We start from the raw sequence: 23,253 nt of genomic DNA, 5'->3' as shown, positions 1-23,253 counted from the left end.
TCGGGGGCCGGGGGGCGGGGGGGGCGGGGGGAGGCGGACGACAAACAAGCCTTTCATGTGGTCGCCGCTTTAAGTGCTCTAATGTTCGAGCAGACACTGAGGCCTCGCCACGGGGGGAACGCAACAATACGTGGAAAACCACATGAAGCCGAGTGGCCCAGGATTACTTCTTCCGCACATATTTGCTCCTTCCCCCTGAATGGCCTTGCACATGGGGATGGACGCTTACAGTAAAGACGATGACTTAAAGAGACAATAACAGTAGAATGTCCTCGTTTTTGTGACGCTTACTCATCGAGAAAGAATATAGCCCAAAATCAGGCTTTGCTACACATCCTGAAATAAAGCTCTGCCGGCTACAAGAACTTTATCATGTTGTGTTTTTGAAGCAAGTACCTTTAACCTAGCATGCTGTAGCTGTTCAAATGTGAGCCTAATGTTAGCACCTTAGCTCACAAAGCTATGCTAGTAATGCTAAATGCCACCTTGTTGTATGAGGTTAGGTTACTTTATTTGTTATGGTTGGAGGAGGGAGTTGTGACGGCACAGAACCCCGAGGGGGAAATATATATATATATATATATATATATATATATATATATATATATATATATATATATATATATATATATATATATATATATATATATATATATATATATATATATATATATATATATATATATATATATACATATATATATATATATATATATATATATAATAAAAATTTAACAATATAATTAAACAGCAAAGGAATGGCGTGTGACAAAACCCAAAGGGTGTATGGTGTAGACCACGGGTAGGGAACCTATAGCTCTCGAGCCAGATGTGGCTCTTTTAATGACCCCATCTGGCTCTCAGATAAATCTTAGCTGACGTTGCTTTACACGATAAGTAATGAATGATTCCGCAGATAATCACAGTGTCAAAAATAACGTTCAAAATATAAAACATTCTCATGCATTTTAATCCATCCATCCGTTGCTATTGCACCTGTTCAAGAAGTCACATCAATGGGCAAAAGTATTTTGTTTATAATTGGTTAACTTCAGAATAACAATGTTATTAAAAAAGAATAAGAGATGTACGATTTTGTTGTTGTAATCAGGGAAAGTCCAAATCCAAAATCAGGCTTTGCTACACATCCTGAAATAAAGCTCTGCCGGCTACAAGAACGTTATGTTGTGTTTCTAAAGCAAGTAGCTTTAACCTAGCATGCTGTAGCTGTTCAAATGTGAGCCTAATTTTTGCACCTTAGCTCACAAAGCTATTCTAGTATTGCTAATTCCCACCTTGTTTTATTAGGTTAGGTTACATTTTTTGTTATGGGTGGAGGAGTGAGTTTTGACGGCACAAAACCACGAGGGGGCAATAACGCTCTCTCTCTCTCCCTCCATATATATATATATATATATATATATATATATATATATATGAACAATATAATAAATAATGAACAATATAATTAAACAACATTGGAATGGTGTGTGACAAAACCCAAAGGGTGTATGGTGTAGACCAGGGGTAGGGAACCTATAGCTCTCGAGCCAGATGTGGCTCTTTTAATGACCCCATCTGCCTCTTACATAAATCTTAGCTGATGTTGCTCAACACGATAAGTAATGAATAATTCCGCTGGTACAAGAACGTTATCATGTCGTGTTTCTAAAGCGAGTAGCTTTAACCTAGCATGCTGTAGCTGTTCAAATGTGAGCCTAATGTTAGCACCTTAGCTCACAAAGCTATGTTAGTAATGCTAAATGCCACCTTGTTGTAATAGGTTAGGTTACTTTATTTGTTATGGTTGGAGGAGGGAGTTGTGACGGCACAGAACCCCGAGGGGGCAATAATGCTCTCTCTCTCTCCATATATGTATATATATAAACATTTTCATGCATTTTAATCCATCCATCCGTTTCTATCGCACCTGTTCAAGAAGTCGCATTAATGGTCAAAAGTATTTTGTTTATTATTGGTTACCTTCAGAATAACAATGTTATTAAAAAGAATAAGAGATGCACGCATTTAGTTGTTGTAATCAGAGAAAGTCCAAAACCAAAATGCTAAAGGTAGCTAGGGTAGAGTTCACAAGTCCATATGGAGGCGCGAGCTGGGCGCGCGGAGGGAAGCTAAAAATTAGCAGGCTAAGTGCAAAAGAGAAAACCACACGTAACTGTTGCATAAAGAAAACGAAACATTCAGGCTGAACTAAGGTAACAGCTGGGCTTAAATACAGAGAACATAATTACAAACTGGTGTGTGAACAGAGCGTGTAGGAGGAGCAAATGAAGTTGTCATGGTGACCATACAAAACAAGGAAGTGCGCTAACAAACGGGATCGGTAGAGTCCAAAACATGATCAAAACATAGTAGGGGGATACAAAAGGGGACTAAACATACTAAATGTGTGATCCGGAAGCCGGATCACAATAAATTTCCCGACATGACGATGACTGTGGGCGCAGGGAGTGATGTACCGGTACTTTTTTGGAGGTGGTATAGTACCGAATGTGATTCATACTAAAATCAGTATACCGTACAAGACTTAATAAAACATATACAATCCCAATCAGATAAGATTTGGGACAAGCCAGAATAAAACACAATTTTGAAATAATACTAGAATAGTAAATTGCAGTAAATACAGGAAAAAATATTTACAACAGCTTATTTGATTATGTGATGGCTGCTGGGACAAACTTTTATTTTGCCTCTTGGGACTAAAAACCTGCATCCAGGCGGGAGAAGCTGAAAATGGCTGTGTTGTAAGTGATATCAGGCATCTATCACAATACAAAAGGTGGTGCCTAAACTCACCAGTGTTTTGAGATACAGTGATTCAGGTCAGGACTCTGTGCAGGCCAGTCAAGTTCATCCACACCAGACTATCATCCATGTCTTTATGGACCTAGTCATGTTGGTAGAGGAAGGGGCCCGCTCCAAACTGTTCCCACAAGGTTGGGAGCATGGAATTGTCCAAAATGTTTTGGTATCCTGGAGCGTTCAAAGTTCCTTTCACTGGAACCAAGGGGGCCAGGCCCAACTCCTGAAAAATCAACCCCACACCATAATGCCTCCTCCACCAAATTTCACACTCAGCACAATGCAGTCCGAAACGTAGCATTCTCCTGGCAACCTCCAAACCCAGACTGGTCCATCACATTGCCAGATTGGAAAAGCGCGACTCATCAGTCTAGAGAAGGCATCTCCACTGCTCTAGAGTGCTTTACACCACTTTATCCGACTTGGTGGTGTATGGCTTGGATGCAGCTGCTCGGCCATGGAAACTGTTGCGTTTGGACCAGATCTTCTGCTGGTCACCCCCCAGGTTCTTTTGATGACACATAAGCTGGTTTTAAATGAATCCCAGACAGAGTAACTTATTTTGACCTTTTATTCCAAAGCTTTGGGAGACCAAATCTATGCACAACACATTCAAGTCACATTGCCTTAGTTGATCTGAAAACATTACAGAAGCCTTGCCTTTTTCACTATCCCACTCGCCCTCCTTTCCCCCTATAGAGCGAATACCCGTATCTACTGTCTTGCTCAGTTGGAGCCATCCTGCATTCCGAGCACAAGGTTGTCTACAGTGTACCAGCGGTCAGGATATAGGGAATAGATAAACAGAGTACCAGATAGAACACTAGCTATTTCACATATCACTCCGGAACAAAATAAATAACTTTAAAATATGGATTTATGTAGATATCTATCTCCGTCAATCCCCCTTCAGATATTCTACAGAATATCTCTAACACAATTACAAAACTTCCAAAGCACCTGCCCCACATTAAAGTTTTAGCAAGCTCGCACTAAAATAAAAGCATAGTTACATGGGATATAGATGGAGTCCACGTCAAAGTAGTCATGGTCAGCGAAGGAAACTAGCCATTCTCGAAAGTCAACACTTTGCTTGACCCCCTTCAGGGACATAGCAAAGTGATGACTTTCGAAAATTACTAGAAAAGTGCGACTCATCAGTCCAGAGAAGGCGTCTCCACTGCTCTAGGGTCCACTGGCAACGTGCTTTACACCACTGTATAAGACCTGGTGATGTATGACTTAGATGCAGCTGCTCGGCCATGGAAACCCATTCCTTGAAGCTCTCTGCGTACTGTACGTGGGCTAATTGGAAGGTCACATGAAGTTATGGAGCTCTGTCGCAACTGACTGTGCAGAAAGTCATTGCACTATGCGCTTCAGCCTCCGCCGATCCCGCTCTGTCAGTTTACGTGGCCTACCACTTGGTGGCTGAGTTGCTGTTGTTCCCAAACTCTTCACTTTTCTTATAATAAAGTTGACTTTGGAATTATTGGGCGCGAGGAAATTTCACGACTGGAATTGTTGCACAGGTGTCATCCTACGACAGTTGCATGCTGGAAATCAGTGAAAGCGGCTTGTTTTTTCAGTCTCCATGCCTAAGTGCTTGATTTGATACACCGGGCCAAGTGATTATGGACACTTGGATGAGTGGCCAAATACCTTTTGGTAATATAGTGTATCTGTAAGTGGAATTAAACGATGGAATGGGTTAACCAAAGAAATCCAACAAAGCACCAATATGACTGTTCAAACAACAAGTGTGATAATGATTATGTATCTAATATTTGTTCACTTACTATGGTGTAATAATTATTTATTTATTCACTGTTCTGTTCCAGAGACGAAGAAAATGGGGTAAAATTGCTATGATATGATAAGATGAAACAAGCTCTGAAACAACTGGAAATATTTGATGCATTACATTGCCATTGTATGCATGTTGGAAATAAACTGACCTGGACTGAACTGTACAGACCACAGCCGAGAAACATATTTTTCGGTGGCCCCCGCAGCGGCACTGACTGCCCAACAACGGGCGACGACTATGGCTGAGAAAGCCTGTTGTAGACCACAAGGAAGCGTGGTCAATGTATCATCTCAGGTCCCCCTTGAACCTTAGTCCGCTCGCCAACAAATTCCAAATGACTGTTGACGGACTGGAGTAAGTACGCTTCGCAGCTGCAGGGGGAGCCCTGGAACAAACGGTGGTGCTTTAATGGCGGTCATAAAACAGTTCTGTCGTCTTAGCGCACATCTGCTTCTCCACAAGCGTACAAGAGACATGCATAGTTGTGTGCAGCCACAATAGAGCCTGAAGCAGTCCCAGTCTCCCTCAAGACAGATGTGCATGCTGACAGGCCATCCCTCCATCCATCCATCCTGCAACTCAACACACCAGCAAAACAAACAATATGCCCAACAATGTGTCATCCCTGGCCTCGCCGCGGCCTCCGGGGGCCGCGACTTTGCTTCGACAGTTGCTCAACTAAAGGCTGATGAGGGCCTCCACCCCAACAACAATGAGTGTTTGTGATCTTAAATTGATGTCAAATGTTTTTATCTTTTTTTTTTTTTTTTTTTGTACTTGTCCTTATGCCCGGATGCAGCTGAGATAGGCTCCAACGCCCTCTGCAACCCCAAGGGAATAAGCGGTAGAAAATGATGGAGAGATGTTTATTTATTTGTTTAAAATTGTCATTGTGTATTATTATTATTTATTTGTTTTATTTTTTTATTTGTTTTATTTTTTTCATTTTTTTATGTTTTTTATTTTTATTCATTTATTTATTTATACATCCATTTATTTTATTTTTTTAATTTGTATTCTTTTTTTGTATTTCTATTTACTTTTTTATTTATATTTTTTATTTTCATTCATTGATTTATTTTTTGTATTTTTTATGTATGTGTTTATTGTTGTTATTTATTCATGTATTTGTGTATTTATTTATTTTTTATTTATATTATTTTTTTATTATTTATTCATTTATTTTTTATATTTATATATTTAAAAAAAACATAATTTATATATTCATTTTATTTTTCTTTATTAATATTTATATGTTTAAATTAATTTATTTATGTGTATATATTTTTTATTCATTTAATTATTTTTTATATTTATTATTTGTATTTGTTATTATTTTTGTAGATTTTTTATTTGTATTTATTTATTTTATTTATATATTTTATTGTTATTCATCTCTTTATGTATATATGTATTTATTATTTGTATGTATTTGTGTACTTATTAATTTTTTATTTGTATTATTATTATTTTATTATGTATTCATTTATTTTTTTATATTTATGTATTTTTATTTTTGTTATTATTTATTTATTCAATTTTAATCATTTTGTATTTATATTATTCTTTATTATTATTTATTTGTATATTTTCTTCATCAATTAATTCATGTTTTTTTTATGTATTTATTTGTATTTGTTATTTTTATTTATTTATTTTTTTTTAAATAATTTGTTGGATTCATCTATTTATTTTTATTTTTTATGTTTTTCTATTATTTATTTATTTTAATTGTATTAATAATTTATGTATTTCAATCAATCAATGTTTACTTATATAGCCCTAAATCATTAGTGTCTCAAAGGGCTGCACAAACCACCACGACATCCTCGGTAGGCCCACATAAGGGCAAGGAAAACTCACACCCAGTGGGACGTCGGTGACAATGATGACTATGAGAACCTTAGAGAGGAGGAAAGCAATGGATGTCGAGCGGGTCTAACATGATACTGTGAAAGTTCAATCCACAATGGATCCAACACAGTCACGAGAGTCCAGTCTAAAGCGGATCCAACACAGCAGCGAGAGTCCCGTTCACAGCGGAGCCAGCAGGAAACCATCCCAAGCGGAGGCGGATTAGCATCGCAGAGATGTCCCCAGCCGATACACAGGCAAGCAGTACATGGCCACCGGATCGGGCCGGACCCCCTCCACAAGGGAGAGTGGGACATAGAAGAAAAAGAAAAGAAACGGCAGATCAACTGGTCTAAAAAGGGAGTCTATTTAAAGGCTAGAGTATACAAATGAGTTTTAAGGTGAGACTTAAATGCTTCTACTGAGGTGGCATCTCGAACTGGAGGGCCTTCCAGAGTACTGGAGCCCGAACGGAAAACGCTCTATAGCCCGCAGACTTTTTTTGGGCTTTGGGAATCACTAATAAGCCGGAGTCCTTTGAACGCAGATTTCTTGCCGGGACATATGGTGCAATACAATCGGCAAGATAGGATGGAGCTAGACCGTGTAGTATTTTATACGTAAGTAGTAAAACCTTAAAGTCACATCTTAAGTGCACAGGAAGCCAGTGCAGGTGAGCCAGTACAGGCGTAATGTGATCAAACTTTCTTGTTCTTGTCAAAAGTCTAGCAGCCGCATTTTGTACCAACTGTAATCTTTTAATGCTAGACATGGGGAGACCCGAAAATAATACGTTACAGTAGTCGAGACGAGACGTAACAAACGCATGGATAATGATCTCAGCGTCTTTAGTGGACAGAATGGAGCGAATTTTAGCGATATTACGGAGATGAAAGAAGGCCGTTTTAGTAACGCTTTTAATGTGTGCCTCAAAGGAGAGAGTTGGGTCGAAGATAATACCCAGATTCTTTATGTATTTATTTATTTTTTATTTCATTAAATGAATCCAACAAAACAATACACAACAATACCATATTAATGCAATAATGCAATTTCAATTCCAAAACCAGAGCCGACCCAGCAACATTCAGAATAGCATTCAACAGAGCAATTGAGAACACATACAAGCATGACCCAAAACAATTAAAAAGCAGTCAAACAAAAATGAATATTAACAACAGTATCAGTATTAGTAACAATTTCAACATAGCAATGATTAGAAATCATGTAATGACATTATCATTACAGACATTAAAAAAAAAAAAAAAAGAAAAAAACATTAAGAAAAAAAAAAATTGATACACAGTGGAAGGGAACACGTGAGCCATGGATCCGAATAAACGTTGCCGCCTTGGACCGCAAATCTGCGACGAGCCGTGCCAAATATTTGATGAGTCGGAGCCTCTCGGGAGACTCTGTGACATCCACGCCACGACCGTAACCACCTGTGTCACTTGCACTTAGACGTCTGCTTCACTTCTCTACGCTCCCAACGTGCACACGAGACTTTGATTTGTGAAGTCAAATAAACGTTTGTTTTGTGAGCGCTTCCTGCGGTTTGTGTTGCAGCGACTGCAGTGTCTGGAGTCTGTTGTGAGGCCTGCGAAAGGCAGCCTTGTGGGAACGGGGTGGGGGGGTTTGAGTCGGCATTCTTTCATTTCATTTAATTTAAATCCCAAAAAAGGCAATCAAAAGTAGGGTAGTACGGTATACCAGTACTAGTATAGTATTGCGGTACTAATGAATCAAAAACGCTACTACAGTTTGCTCTGTTTGAGAGGTCCCGGTTTCCCCATGTTTTTTTGGTTTTTTTTTAACGGGCATGACGGCGGTTTTGCGAGCACATGAGCATGTTCGGCAGCGCACACGCACAGAGTACTTACAAGCAGACATAGTGTGTAGACAGAAAAGGGAGAATGGACACATTTTGGTGTAAAAAAGTAAAGATAAAGCTGCTTTAAGAATGGGTAGCCAGTTAGTTGCTAACCTCCAGCCGCAGTCGGCAGTGATAGGTAAGTTTCGTACAAGTACCATTATCACTGAAGGACGAGAAATGGCTAAACGTGCTTCACTACACACTGCTAAATACGGCGTTCCTGAATGTAAACAAACATCATGGGTGGATCTACACCTGACATCCACTGTAATGATACCAAGTAAAATAGTGTATCTGGTCGATACTACTATGATTACATCAATATTTGTTATTGTCACAAAATATTTTTTTCCTTTTTTAAAAATTCATATTATGTTTATAAACTCATTAAATACTTCCCTGGACACATGAGGACTTTGAATATGACCGATGTATGATCCTGTAGCTACCTTGTATCGGATCGACACCTAAATGTGTGGTATCATCCAAAACTAATGGAAATTATCAAAGACGAAAAGAATAAGCGATTACTACATTTTAACAGAAGTGTAGATAGAACATGTTTAAAAAGAAAACAGCACGACACCTACCCTTTACATCATAATTTTTTAACCATATTATTACTAATGTATTAGGTATTATATTTTATTGTATGATCTTGCAACTACTTGGTATCAGATCTGTACCTAAATCTGTGGTATCATCCAAAATTAATGTTAAGTATCAAAGAAGAGAATAACAAGTGATTATTACATTTTAACAGAGGAGTAGATAGAACATGTTAAAACAAAACATAACTAGATATTAACAGTAAATGAACAAGTAGATTAATAATCCATGTTTACAGTTTGTCCCTCATAATGTGTATAAAATAATAGGTGTATAAATGACACAATATGTTACTGCATACGTCAGCAGACTAATTAGGAGTCATTGTTTAGTTACTACTAAAAGACAAGTTGTCTAGTACGTTCACTATTTTATCCATCCATCCTATATGTTTCATGTACCCTAAGTCCACTCTTCAAGGTGAATGCCAAACGTTTCTATCGCAAAACTTTCCTCCAGAAGGTCTTATCTTTGTCCATGTGATGTCAGACGAAACAAAAATGGAGCTGTTTGGCCACAATACCCAGCAATATGTTTGGACGAGAAAAGCTGAGGCTTTTAATCCCAGGAACACAATTCCTACCGTCAAGCATGGTGGTGGTAGTATTATGCTCTGGGCCTGTTTTGCTGCCAATGGAACTGCTGCTTTACAGTGAGTTTATGGGACAATGAAAAAAGGAGGATTACCTCCAAATTCTTCAGGACAACCTAAAATCATTAGACACACGTCAAGTGGTAAAGGAATGGCTAAATCAGGCTAGAATGAAGGTTTTAGAATGGCCTTCCCAAAGTCCTGACTTAATGCTGAAGAAACAAGTCCATATCAGAAAACCAACACATTTAGCTGAACTGCACCAATTTCGTTAAGAGGAGTGGTCAAAAATTCAAGCAGAAGCTTGTGGATGGCTACCAAAAGGGCCTTTGTGGAGGGAGAGTGTGACTGGCGCGCCTGCAGGAGCAAAGGTCACCGCCTCCGTCCATGGTGCTGAAGACAGAGCACCATCAGACGGGGGCTGGCGGCGAGACGCAGCTGGCAGTTGATTAGATTTCCCAGGTGGTACGAGTTGTCTAACCATATGTTGTCTTTAACAGTAAGCGGCCGGGAGCAGAGAGGAAGAGAGGATACGGACGTGACTGGGAGAGAAAACTTTTGACATGTCAGCAAATATTAACATTGCTGTATGTATACGTTTGACCCAGTCACATTTTCAGTAGAGCCCTAATACATTCATAAAAGAAGCAAACTTCATGAATGTTTTATTTTGTGAACAAGTATGTGCTCCAATAACTACATCACAAAAATCAAAAGTTGTAGAAATGACTGGAAACTCAAGACAGCTATGGCATCATGTTCTTTACAAGTGTATGTACACTTTAGACCAGGACTGAATATCCAAAAAGAATCACTCACCCACATACACGCCGTTCTCCACGCGCTTGATGATGTCGAAGGCGTCCTCCACGTTGCCGTCCAGGATGACGAACTTGACGTCGTAACTCCCCAAACGGTGGGTGCTATAAGCCGGCACCGTGGTTCTCAGGAAAACTATCTCTGTTGAACAAAATAAGCACTTTGATTTGGTTTAGATTTACATTTATTGATCCCCGTTGGGGAAATTCATGACATTTGAACACTACCTTGCGCTGCTGGTATGAAATGCTCGCCCTAAATGCAGCCTTTATTACACAGAAACAGGAGTTGGTTGGGCTTGACATGCCAGGGCACTTTGTACACCACCCAAAACCGGTCTGGTCTCACGTAGTATGAGACTGTAATCCATTGCCTGGAGGACAAGAGGTTAGGGGAAGGGGACTAACAAACCGACTCCCAAGACTCCAGAAGCCAGTACTGGTGGAAGGTTGGGCTTTGGGCTAGCAACCCTAACCTGTTAAAAAATATCTTATGCTACAGAAACACTGATGAATAACTTTAAACCCCAACGTGCTGGAAAGGAAGCCTATTCAGTGCCCCACACTAAAGAGCAACTGACGGTGTACATGGAAAACTGTAAGAGACAGTGCGTCCGAAGCTTCTGAACCCTAGTCTGTATAGCCGCAGCGATAAGGCTTTTCCTGGAATTTCATAGTTCTGTACCTGCGCCCTGATTGTAGTGGGATGAGGTATTGGTGTAGTGGGTGAGTCATTTTCTGGACTATTGTGTTTGCCAGTCGAATGATGGACCTGTGGTTTAGATCTGAGATGTTGGGTGTGGGTAGGCCGATGATTTTAGCCGCTATGTTTGTAATGTGTGTGAGTTTGGTCCGCTTGGTTACAGAAAGCGTAGTGAAAAAACATGTGGAACAGTACAGAAGGATAGGTTGAACGCGCTTACATAGCAACAGGAGTTGGTTGGGCTTGTCCCACGTGGTATGAGACTATAATCCATTGCCTTGAGGACAATAGGTTAGGGGTAGGGGACTAACAAACCGACTCCAAAAACTCCAGAAGCCAGTACTGGTGGAAAGTTGGGCTTTGGGCTAGCATCCCAAACCTGTAAAAAATATCTTACGCTACAGAAACATTGGGGAAAAACTTTAAACCCCAACATCTTGGAAAGGAAACCTCTTCAGTGCCCCACACTAAGGAACAAATGATGGTGTACATGGAAAACCGTAAAGAGACAGTGCGTCCGAAGCGTCTGAACCCTAGACGACCCAACATGAAAACTATGTACGCAGCCGGAAAGACAACAGTAATCGCGGAGGAGATAAGGAGGTACGAACTATCTCTCCTTTGTCTATGTGAAACCAGATGGCTCCAGTCATGGCAAGGTCAAGTTGGCGAGCGGAGAATCCATACTGTAGCTTAATCACGAAACATGCTCTACCATGGAACCCGCAAGGCAAGAGGAAGAGAGGACGGCCTAGAGCCAACCTGGAAAAGAACCCCAGAGCAGGAGATGAAGGCGCAAGGGCTGTAATGGCAAAAACTGGAGAGGAGGGCACAAGACCGAAAGGGATGGAGCAGTTTCATCAATGGCCTATGTTCCTCAGGGAATTTAAAGGCCTAACGTACATTTGAACAATAGACATTACACATCAGAAACAAAAATAACAAAAGGACATCATACATGACCAACACATTTACAGGCTTGCCAGACAGGTCGGCCGGGTTTGCTATTTAGGGCGGCTATAGCCGCAGGGATAAGGCTTTTCCCAGAATTTAATAGTTCTGTACCTGCGCCCCCAGGGTAGTGGGATGATGTATTGGTGTAGTGGGTGAGTCATATTCTGGACTATTGTTTGCCACTCGAATGATGGACCTGTGGTTTGGATCTGAGACGTTGGGTGTGGGTAGGCCGATGATTTTAGCCGCTATGTTTGTAATGTGTGTGAGTTTAGTCCGGTTGGTTACATAAAGCGTAGTGAAAAAACATGTGGAAGAGTACAGAAGGATGAGTTGAACGATGCTTACACAGCAACAGGAGTTGGTTGGGCTTGACGTGCCAGGGCAGCTTGTACACAACCCAGAACCGGTCTGGTCTCACGTGGTATGAGACTGTAATCCATTGCCTGGAGGACAATAGGTTAGGGGAAAGGGACTAACAAACCGACTCCAAAAATTCCAGGAGCCAGTACTGGTAGAAGGTTGGGCTTTGGGCTAACAACCCAAACCGGTTAAAAATTATCTTATGCTACAGAAACACTGAGGAAAAACTTTAAGCCCAAACGTCTTGGAAAGGAGGCCTATTCAGTGCCCCACGCTAAAGAGCAAATGACGGTGTACATGGAAAACCGTAAGGAGACAGTGCGTCCGAAGTTTCTGAACCCTAGTCTGTAGACTCCAGAAGCCAGTACTGGTGGAAGGTTGGGCTTTGGGCTAGCAACCCTAACCTGTTAAAAAATATCTTATGCTACAGAAACACTGATGAATAACTTTAAACCCCAACGTGCTGGAAAGGAAGCCTATTCAGTGCCCCACACTAAAGAGCAACTGACGGTGTACATGGAAAACTGTAAGAGACAGTGCGTCCGAAGCTTCTGAACCCTAGTCTGTATAGCCGCAGGGATAAGGCTTTTCCCGGAATTTGATAGTTCTGTACCTGCGCCCTGATTGTAGTGGGATGAGGTATTGGTGTAGTGGGTGAGTCATATTCTGGACTATTGTGTTTGCCAGTCGAATGATGGACCTGTGGTTTAGATCTGAGACGTTGGGTGTGGGTAGGCCGATGATTTTAGCCGCTATGTTTGTAATGCGTGTGAGTTTGGTCCGCTTGGTTACAGAAAGCGTAGTGAAAAAACATGTGGAAGAGTACAGAAGGATGGGTTGAACGATGCTTACACAGCAACAGGAGTTGGTTGGGCTTGTCTCACGTGGTATGAGACTATAATCCATTGCCTTGAGGACAATAGGTTAGGGGACTAACAAACCGACTCCAAAAACTCCAGAAGCCAGTACTGGTGGAAAGTTGGGCTTTGGGCTAGCATCCCAAACCTGTAAAAAATATCTTACGCTACAGAAACGTTGGGGAAAAACTTTAAACCCCAACGTCTTGGAAAGGAAACCTCTTCAGTGCCCCACACTAAGGAACAAATGATGGTGTACATAAAAACCGGAAGGAGACAGTGCGTCCGAAGCGTCTGAACCCTATACAACCCACCAACGTCAGAACTAAGTACGCAGCCGGAAAGACAACAGTAATCGCGGAGGAGATAAGGAGGTACAGACTATCTCTCCTTGGTCTATGTGAAACCAGATGGCTCCAGTCATGGCAAGGTCAAGTTGGCGAGCGGAGAATCCATACTGTACACAATAGCTCAATCACGAAACATGCTCTACCATGGAACCCGCAAGGCAAGACGAAGAGAGGACGGCCTAGAGCCAACCTGGAAAAGAACCCCAGAGCAGGAGATGAAGGCGCAAGGGCTGTAATGGCAAACACTGGAGCGGAGGGCACAAGACCGAAAGGGATGGAGCAGTTTCATCAATGGCCTATGTTCCTCAGGGAATTTAAAGGCCTAACGTACATTTGAACAATAGACATTACACATCACACGCAAAAATAACAAAAGGACATCATACATGACCAACACATTTACGAGCTTGTCAAACAGGTCGGCCGGGCCTGCTGTTTCGGGCGGCTATAGCTTTTCCCGAGGCGGGCCCTCCGGAATTTAATAGTTCTGTACCTGCGCCCTGAGGGTAGTGGGATGATGTATTGGTGTAGTGGGTGAGTCATATTCTGGACTATTGTATTTGCCACTCGAATGATGGACCTGTGGTTTGGATCTGAGATGTTGGGTGTGGGTAGGCCGATGATTTTAGTCACTATGTTTGTAATGCGTGTGAGTTTGGTCCGCTTGGTTACAGAAAGCGTAGTGAAAAAACATGTGGAAGAGTACAGAAGGATGAGTTGAACGATGCTTGCACAGCAAAAGGAGTTGGTTGGGCTTGACGTGCCGGGGCAGCTTGTACACCACACATAACTAGTCTGGTCTCACGTGGTATGAGACTGTAATCCATTGCCTGGAGGACAATAGGTTAAGGGGAAGGGGACTAACAAACCGACTCCAAAAACTCCAGAAGGCAGTACTGGTGGAAGGTTGGGCTTTGGGCTAGCAACCCAAACCTGCAAAAAAATATGTCATGCTACAGAAAGATTGAGGAAAAACTTTAAACCCCAACGTCTTGGAAAGGAAGCCTATTCAGTGCCCCACACTAAAGAGTAAATGACGATGTACATGGAAAACCGGAATTTGATAGTTCTGTACCTGCGTCCTGATGGTAGTGGGATGAGGTATTGTTGCAGTGGGTGAGTCATATCCTGGACTATTGTGTTTGCCAGTCGAATGATGGACCTGTGGTTTAGATCTGAGACGTTGGGTGTGGGTAGACCGATGATTTTAGCTGCCATGTTTGTAATGCGTGTGAGTTTGGACCGGTTGGTTAAAGGTTACAGTACTAACAGGAGGTGAGGTGCAACGTATAGTCCTTTAACTTTACGGATGGCTGACAGTCTTTGTTGATTTCTTTTTGAATGCCCATGGTATGCTGATCAAAGGGGATCGTGCACTCTAAGAGAATGCCGAAGTCTGTTACCAAAAGGTCACTAGCAGTTCGGAATGGGCTCATACTCTTCATGCTGGCCAAATGTGGGCTAACAGTCTATGCCAGCCAATACCGCGGTTACCAGTTTTTAGCCAAGATGGCAACCAAAGCCCGGGCCTCGTGTAATTTGGAGAAGTGCCTGAATGACTGGGAACTGACAGAGTAGAGTTGTATTCCAAATGGAGGTAGTGTCAGGTGAAATGTCATAGCGGGACATACCCTCTGCCCTGGTAAACTCTCTGAAGGTTGGCAGGGAGATGAAGGTGTGGGACACTGAGTGGGTTTCATCCAGAATGCAGGCCACGTCGTTGGGTTGGCAGGATTTGATGCATCGAATCGGGTCGGAGCGTTCCAGCCTAGAGGAATAAAAGACAAATGCGGTGAAAGTCAAACTTGTTGACTTTGAAATGTGGACAAGTATTAAGCTATTTTTACATACAGTCCTGGTCAAAAGTGGACATACACTTGTAAAGAACATCATGTCATGGCTGTCTTGAGCTTCCAATCATTTCTACAACTCTTGTTTTTTGTGATAGAGGTCACAAAAAAATAATTCATGGAGTTTGGGAAGGCCATAGTAAAACTTTAATTCTAGTCTGATTTAGCCATTCCTTGACTACTTTTGACGTGTGTTTGGGGTCATTCTCCTGTTGGAACACCCAACTATGGCCAAGACCCAACCTCTGGGCTGATGATTCTAGCTTTTCCTGAATAATTTGGAGGTAATCCTACTTTTTCATTGTCCCATTTACTTGTGACGTGTGTTTGGGGTCATTGTCCTGTTGGAACACCCAACTGCGCCCAAGACCCAACCTCTGGGCTGATGATTCTAGCTTTTCCTGAAGAATTTGGAGGTAATCCTCCTTTTTCATTGTCCCATTTACTTGTGACGTGTGTTTGGGGTCATTGTCCTGTTGGAACACCCAACTGCGCACAAGACCCAACCTCTGGGCTGACGATTCTAGCTTTTCCTGAAGAATTTGGAGGTAATCCTCCTTTTTCATTGTCCCATTTACTTGTGACGTGTGTTTGGGGTCATTGTCCTGTTGGAACACCCAACCGCGCCCAAGACCCAACCTCTGGGATGAACATTTTAGCTTGTCCTGAAGAATTTCCTTTTTCATTGTCCCATTTACTCTCTGTAAAGCACCAGTTCCATTGGCAGCAAAACAGGCCCAGAGCATAACACCACCACCACTTTGTTTGACGGTATGCCTACCGTCTGTCTTAATGCGGAGTCGTTCTTCCCAGATGCAGACGGACAACTCCGGACAAAAGCGTGAGATAGGAGATGATTTATCTCTCATAAATCATAGCACTCAACCAAAAACGGGAGACAAGCAAAAGGAAAATGTGCCGATTGCACGGGAAGCTAAGGTTACCACTTAGCACAGGAATCATAAACTAGGAAACAACAATCCAACGTAACTGCTGCGCTACTCAGAGTTAGCAGAAGAAGCGAGGCAGCGTGGCTGGAACACCAAGGTCTATCCAGTAGAAGTGGGATGCAGAGGATTTGTGGTGTCGTCTACCATCAGACTGCTGAGGGAACTCGGCAGCCACGGTCAGGCTCTGCGGAGGACCATCAGAGCAGTCTCAGAGGCAGCAGAAAGAAGCGGCCAGTGGATTTGGCTCAAGCGGACGGACCCCGGTTGGGCCCCAAAAACAGCAGTGTAACAGGGTGAATTTCGGGAACATTTGAGCACGGGACACAAGCTGAGGACTGATCATCCTTTGGCGGGCCACCTTTGTGGAGGGTGTATAGAGTTTGAGGTCCGAAACACCCAATGATGCAAGGGCACACTACTGAAGATGTGTCGCTTGTCCAATTGTCCTGGAATTTAACCCTGACCAAGTCTCATATCCCACAACTCACAAGAACACCCCACCCCCCATATCCTCACGTTGTCTGTCTACCAGTCTTAACAACAAAGACATCTTGAGTGAGTACTCTCCACATTTGGCACAAGGGACTGTTCAACATCTCGTCCTGTGTTTTTTGATTCTCTCTCAGTGGCCTGGTGGTTAGAGTGTCCACCCTGAGATTGGAAGGTTGTGCAGTTCAAACCCCGGCCGAGTCATACCAAGACTATAAAAATGGGGACCCATTACATAAAAAGAATATAAAAATATAAGGGGACCCATTACTTCCCTGCTTGGCACTCAGCATCAAGGGTTGGAATTGGGGGTTAAATCACCAAAAATGATTCCCGGGCGCAGCCACTGCTCCTGCCCACTGCTCCCCTCACCTCCCAGGGGGGGAACAAGGGTGATGGGTCAAATGCAGAGGACACATTTCACCACATGTGACACTCATTGGTACTTTAACTTTAAATAGCATACAACAAAGCCAGACTGAGCGTGGCAAGACAGGGTGAATAAATAGCTCCCTGATTAGTGCTCGGCAGCAGGTGAGAGTGCCGGCCACTAACCAGAGGCAGGTGAACCAAATTAGTACCCATGGTAATCAAAACAAACACACACAAAAAAGGAAGTAATGGAGTCCAAAACTAGCAGAACATGACTTAACAAAACATAACCATGACACCGTCAAGCATGGACAATGCTGAAGAAACAAGTCCATGTCAGAAAACCAACACAATTAGCTGAATGCACCAATTTTGTCAAGACTGGGCAAAAATTCAAGCAGAAGCTTGTGAATGGCTACCAAAAGCGCCTTATTGCAGTGAAACTTGCCAAAAGACATTTAAGCAAATATTAACATTGCTGTATGTATACTTTAGATTGCTCATATTTTCAGTAGAGTCATAATAAATTCATAAAAGGAGCAAACTTCATGAAGGTTCAGGTTTCATTCAACCAAATAACTTTCCTCCAGAAGGTCTTATCGTTGTCCTTGTGATGTCAAATTAAACAAAAATTTTGCTTTTTGGCCACAATACCCAGCAATATGTTAAGAAGAGAAAAGGTGAGGCCTCTAATCCCAGGAACACAACTCATACTGTCAAGCATGGTGGTGGTAGTATTGTGCTCTGGGCCTGTTTTGCTGCCAATGGAACTGGTGCCTTACAGAGAGTAAATGGGACAATGAAAAAAGGAGGATTACCTCCGAATTCTTCAGGACAAGCTAAAATCAGGTTGGGTCGAAGTTGGGTGTTCCAACACACGTCATAAGTAGTAAAGGAATGGCTAAATCAGGCTTGAATGAAGGTTTTAGTATGGCCTTTCCAAAGTCCTGACTTAAACGTGTGGACAATGCTGAAGAAACAAATCCATGTCAGAAAAGCAACACATTTAGCTGAACTGCACCAATTTTGTCAAGATTAATGTTTTTTGTGAGAAACAAGCATGTGCTCCAATCACTTTATCACAAAAAAATAAGAGTTGTAGAAATAATTGGAAACTCAAAGCAGCCATGACATCATGTTCTTTACAAGTGTATGTACACTTTTGACCATGCACAACAGTTAAAGATTTACTACAGATCTTTTTTTTTGGTTATACTTCTTGTGCGAAAAATCAGAACTCAACCAATTTTGTTTAACTGTGGAGGTTTGAGTGGACATCTTAAGCATGTTGAAGGGACTCTCTCAGCATTCTGAGAACATTCTAGCAGGTTTGGGAGAATCTTATACAGGACATGCACGATGACACTTGCCAAACTGCCCTGGAAAAATATTTTGGTTTCAAAAAACACCACAAATGTTACGCCTGGATGACAATTATAAAACCTATAAAACAGCGTTGAGGTTTCTCTCCTCCGGGTTCTTCGGACCAACAAGCACTGACACAACAGTCTCGTCCAGGTTTACTATACTGTTTATTTTCAATAAATTGTCTTTGCTTTTCAGCAATGAGTTTGTGTTTGTCTGTCTCGCTCTGGCTCTGGCTCCAACTCCAACCCCTCTCTCCTCCCTGGCTGCTGCCTTTTAACAGAGCGACAGGTGATTAGATAAGCAGGCCCAGGTGGGCCATCTACGCACCTGTTGCTGATATCGAAGCCGGCCCTTGCACACCCCGCTTTGCTGCAGATCCGCAGGCCACGCCCCCCTCCACAAACCTCCACTGCAAGACGCAGGCCAGGACGCCGTTCGGCCGTACCTACTCCCTCCCCCTGTTCCCCCCGTGAGGGAGCGGGAGAGGAAGTCGGCCACGGCCATGGGTGCACCCGGTCTGTGGATCACTCTGAAGTTGTAGGGTTGCAAAGCTAGATACCAACGGGTAATCCGCAAGTTGGCATCTTTAATGCAGTGGAGCCACTGGAGAGGTTTGTGGTCCGAGCAGAGGTTGAAAGATCGCCCCAGGAGGTAGTATAGGAGGGCCCCGACCGCCCACCTGATGGCGAGGCACTCCCTCTCCACTTTGCTATACCTGGCTTCTCTTTCGGATAGCTTTCTGCTGATGTAAAGGACGGGTCGCGGCCCCATGTTGGGCGCCAAATTGTACAGGTTTCTCCCCTCCGGGTTCCTCAGACCAACAAGCACTGACATGACAGTCTCGTCCACGTTTACGATACTTTTTATTTTTCAATGAATTGTCTTTGCTTTTCAGCAATGGGTTTGTGTTTGTCTGTCTCGCTCTCGCTCCAACTCCAAGCCCTCTTTCCTCCCCGGCTGCTGCCTTTTAACAGAGCGACAGGTGATTGGACAAGCATCTACGCACCTGTCGCTGATATCGAAGCCGGTCCTGGCACACCCCGCTTCGCTGCAGGTCCGCGGGCCACGCCACCCTCTACACACTGATTGTACAGATTATAATTGTTTTATGATAGCTGAAGGTTATCAATAAAATGTTTCTTTTATTTCTAATGGAAGATGTCTTTGACTGTGGGGGTTTCAGCGTACATACGGTGGTCCTTCAGGGCATTTCTAGGCACATCTTAATGGATTTTTTGTCCAAATTCCAGCCGGCTCGCTTGATGCTGCATTCAAAATGTAGCAGATTTGGAAGCAAAACATCCAAAGGCTCATGCAGGACAGCTGAAGCAAGAGACAAATGATGGCAGTCGCAAAGACATGCCCCGGGGAAAACATGTGGATTCTAGGGGCATCCCAGGCTTTGCATCCCTTAATCTCTCGGGGAAAATTTATGGGCCAAGGGAGTGCTTCCAAAGCCTCCCAAATGGTGACAGACAACTCTCCCAAGGCAGCTTTAATCCTATTAGTTCAACTTTTATTTATCCCACACGGCCTAATCAGTGTCAGGGAGGCTCCTGAAGCTAATGCCACCTGTGGCGGTTGGTGCATGCTCGCCCATACATGCTGAAATAAGGCAAAAGGGTGATTACTTTAGTCTGGGAAACATACATAAAATGTGTGTCAATGTATTTTCATGTGCTTAAAAATGTATGTTAAAGGCCTACTAAAACCCACTACTACCGACCACGCAGTCTGATAGTTTATATATCAATGATGAAATATTAACATTGCAACACGTGCCAATACGGCCTTTTTAGTTTACTAAATTGCAATTTTTAATTTTTCGCAAGTCATCCTGCTGAAAACGTCGCGGTATGATGACGCGTGCGTGTGACGTCACAGATTGTAGCGGACATTTTGTTCCAGCGCCGATCCCAGCTGTAAGTCGTCGGCTTTAATCGCATAATTCCACAGTATTCTGGACATATGTGTTGCTGAATCTTTTGCAAAATTTGTTCAATTAATAATGGAGACGTCAAAGAAGAAAGATGTAGGTGGGAAGCGGTGCACTGCGGCTGCCTTTAGCAACAAAACACAGCCGGTGTTTCCTTGTTTCCATTCCTGAAAGATGACGGTGAAGCTTTACTATGGAACAGAGCGGTCAAGCGAACATGGTTCTCTACCACATGTCAACCGGCAGGTTTCGGTGAGAAAATGGTTGTAATAAGTCGGCTCTTACCGTAGACAGGAGCGGAGAGCTTGCGTCGTTCCTCCTGCAGCTGAGGACTCTCTTGCCTCCTCCTACCGGCCGCCCCCGACCGTCGGATGCTTACACCGTGGAGGAGGTAAAAAAAAAAATAATAATAATCTCGTCGAGAAATGTGGCTTCCCTCGGAGACACTGGCGGTCACCACACCCGTGGCCACACCCCTCCAACAGATAAGGGATTTTCCAGATTTATCCTAGTAAATGTGTCTAATTACATCTGAATCGCTCCCACTGCCCTCGTCTTTCTTTTTTTTTTGTTTTAGTCCTTCACTCTCACTTTCCTTATCCACGAATCCTTCATCCTCGCTCAAATTAATGGGGGAATCATCGCTTTCTCGTTCTGAATCGCTCTAGCTGCAGGTGGACATGATTGTAAACATTGTGAGGATGTAAGGAGCTCCACAACCCGTGACATCACGCGCACATTGCCCGCTACTTCCGGTACAGGCAAGGCTTTTTTATTAGCGACCAAAAGTTGCAAAATTTATCGTGGATGTTCTCTACTAAATCCTTTCAGCAAAAATATGGCAATATCGCGAAATGATCAAGTATGACACATAGAATGGACCTGCTATCCCCGTTTAAATAACAAAATTTCATTTCAGTGGGCCTTTAAACATGTAAAAACGTGCACTAAAATGTATTTTGTGTGTACTTTGTAAGGAATACTTTCAAAAAGCCAGGTGCAGGAGGCAGGTGTGCCATGGGAGATGATCTCATTTTACCGATTTGGGTTCCAAATATGTTTTGCAAACCAAAAATTGTAGTCTGCAAATGATGTGTTGTTGTTGAGTGTGGGTGCTGTTTAGAGCTCGGCAGAGTAACCCTGTAATACTCTTCTACATGTTTTACATTTTATTTATTTACTAGCAAGCTGGTCTCGCTTTGCTCGACATTTTTAATTCTAAGAGAGACAAAACTTAAATAGAATTTGAAAATCCAAGAAAATATTTTAAAGACTTGGTCTTCACTTGTTTAAATAAATTCATTTATTTTTTTTTACTTTGCTTCTTATAACTTTCAGAAAGACAATTTTAGAGAAAAAATACAAACTTAAAAATGATTTTAGGGTTTTTAAACACATACCTTTTTACCTTTGAAATTCCTTCCTCTTCTTTACTGACAATTTAATTCAATGTTCAAGTTTTTTTTATTGTAAAGAATAATAAATACATTTTAATTTAATTCTTCATTTTAGCTTCTGTTTTTTCGACAAAGAATATTTGTGAAATATTTCTTCAAATTTATTAGGATTAAAATTCCCCAAAAATATTCTGGCAAATCTAGAAAATCTGTAGAATCAAATTTTAATCTTTTTTCAAAGTCTTTTGAATTACTTTTGAAAATGTTTGTTCTGGAAAATCTACAAGAAATAATGATTTGTCTTTGTTAGAAAAATAGCTTGGTCCAATTTGTTATATATTCTAATAAAGTGTAGATTGGATTTTAACCTATTTAAAACATGTCATCAAAATTTTAAAATTAATCATCAGGAAAAATTACTAATGATGTTCTATAAATAATTTTTTGAATTTTTTTCAAAAAGATTCAGATTAGCTAGTTTTTCTTTTCATTTTTTTCAGTTGAATTTTGAATTTTAAAGAGTCGAAATTGAAGATAAACTATTTTTCAAAATTTATTTTTCATTTTTTTCGTGTTTTCTCCTCTTTTAAACCGTTCAATTAAGTGTTTATTTCATCATTTATTCTCTACAAAAAACCTCCCGTAAAAGGAAAAAAAAATGAACGACGGAATGACAGACAGAAATACCCATTTATATATATGTATATATATATAGAGATTTATTTATTAAATGTAAATTGAGCAAACTGGCTATTTCTGGCCATTTATTTAAGTGTGTATCAAACTGGTAGCCCTTCGCATTAAAGGCCTACTGAAATGAGATTTTCTTATTCAAACGGGGATAGCAGGTCCATTCCACGTGTCATACTTGGACATTTCGCGATATTGCCATATTTTTGCTGAAAAGGATTTAGTAGAGAACATCGAGGATAAAGTTCGCTACTTTTGCTCGCTAACAGAAAAGCTTTGCCTTTACTGGAATACGCAGACGATGACGTCACCCGTTGAGGGCTCCTCACATTCTCACATTGATTTTAATGGGAGCCTCCAACAAAAAGAGCTATTCGGACCGAGAAAACGACAATTTCCCCATTAATTTGAGCGACGATGAAAGATTCGTGTTTGAGGATATTGATAGCGACGGATTAGAAAAAAAAAAAAATCGCGATTGCATTGGGACGGATTCAGATGTTTTTAGACACATTTACTAGGATAAATCTGGGAAATCCCTTATATTTCTATTGTGTTGCTAGTGTTTTAGTGAGTTTAATAGTACCTG

At 41.8% G+C, this 23,253-nt stretch overlaps 1 protein-coding gene across 1 annotated transcript in view; it reads right to left on the bottom strand.

The window, feature by feature from the left end:
* fbln1 (fibulin 1) overlaps window positions 1-23,253 on the bottom strand; it is a 222,697-nt gene that overhangs the window by 34,128 nt on the left and 165,316 nt on the right. The window contains exons 16-17 of the mRNA XM_061916854.1: window positions 15,244-15,380; window positions 10,387-10,527 (exon numbers count right to left, since the gene is read on the bottom strand). Of these exons, the coding sequence (XP_061772838.1) occupies window positions 10,387-10,527; window positions 15,244-15,380 (278 nt within the window). The remainder of the gene's footprint in view (window positions 1-10,386; window positions 10,528-15,243; window positions 15,381-23,253) is intronic.

This window comes from Nerophis ophidion, linkage group LG12 (assembly GCF_033978795.1).
Source record: "Nerophis ophidion isolate RoL-2023_Sa linkage group LG12, RoL_Noph_v1.0, whole genome shotgun sequence".
Lineage (NCBI taxonomy): Eukaryota > Metazoa > Chordata > Actinopteri > Syngnathiformes > Syngnathidae > Nerophis > Nerophis ophidion.
This window is presented reverse-complemented; position numbering and strand designations above follow the sequence as displayed.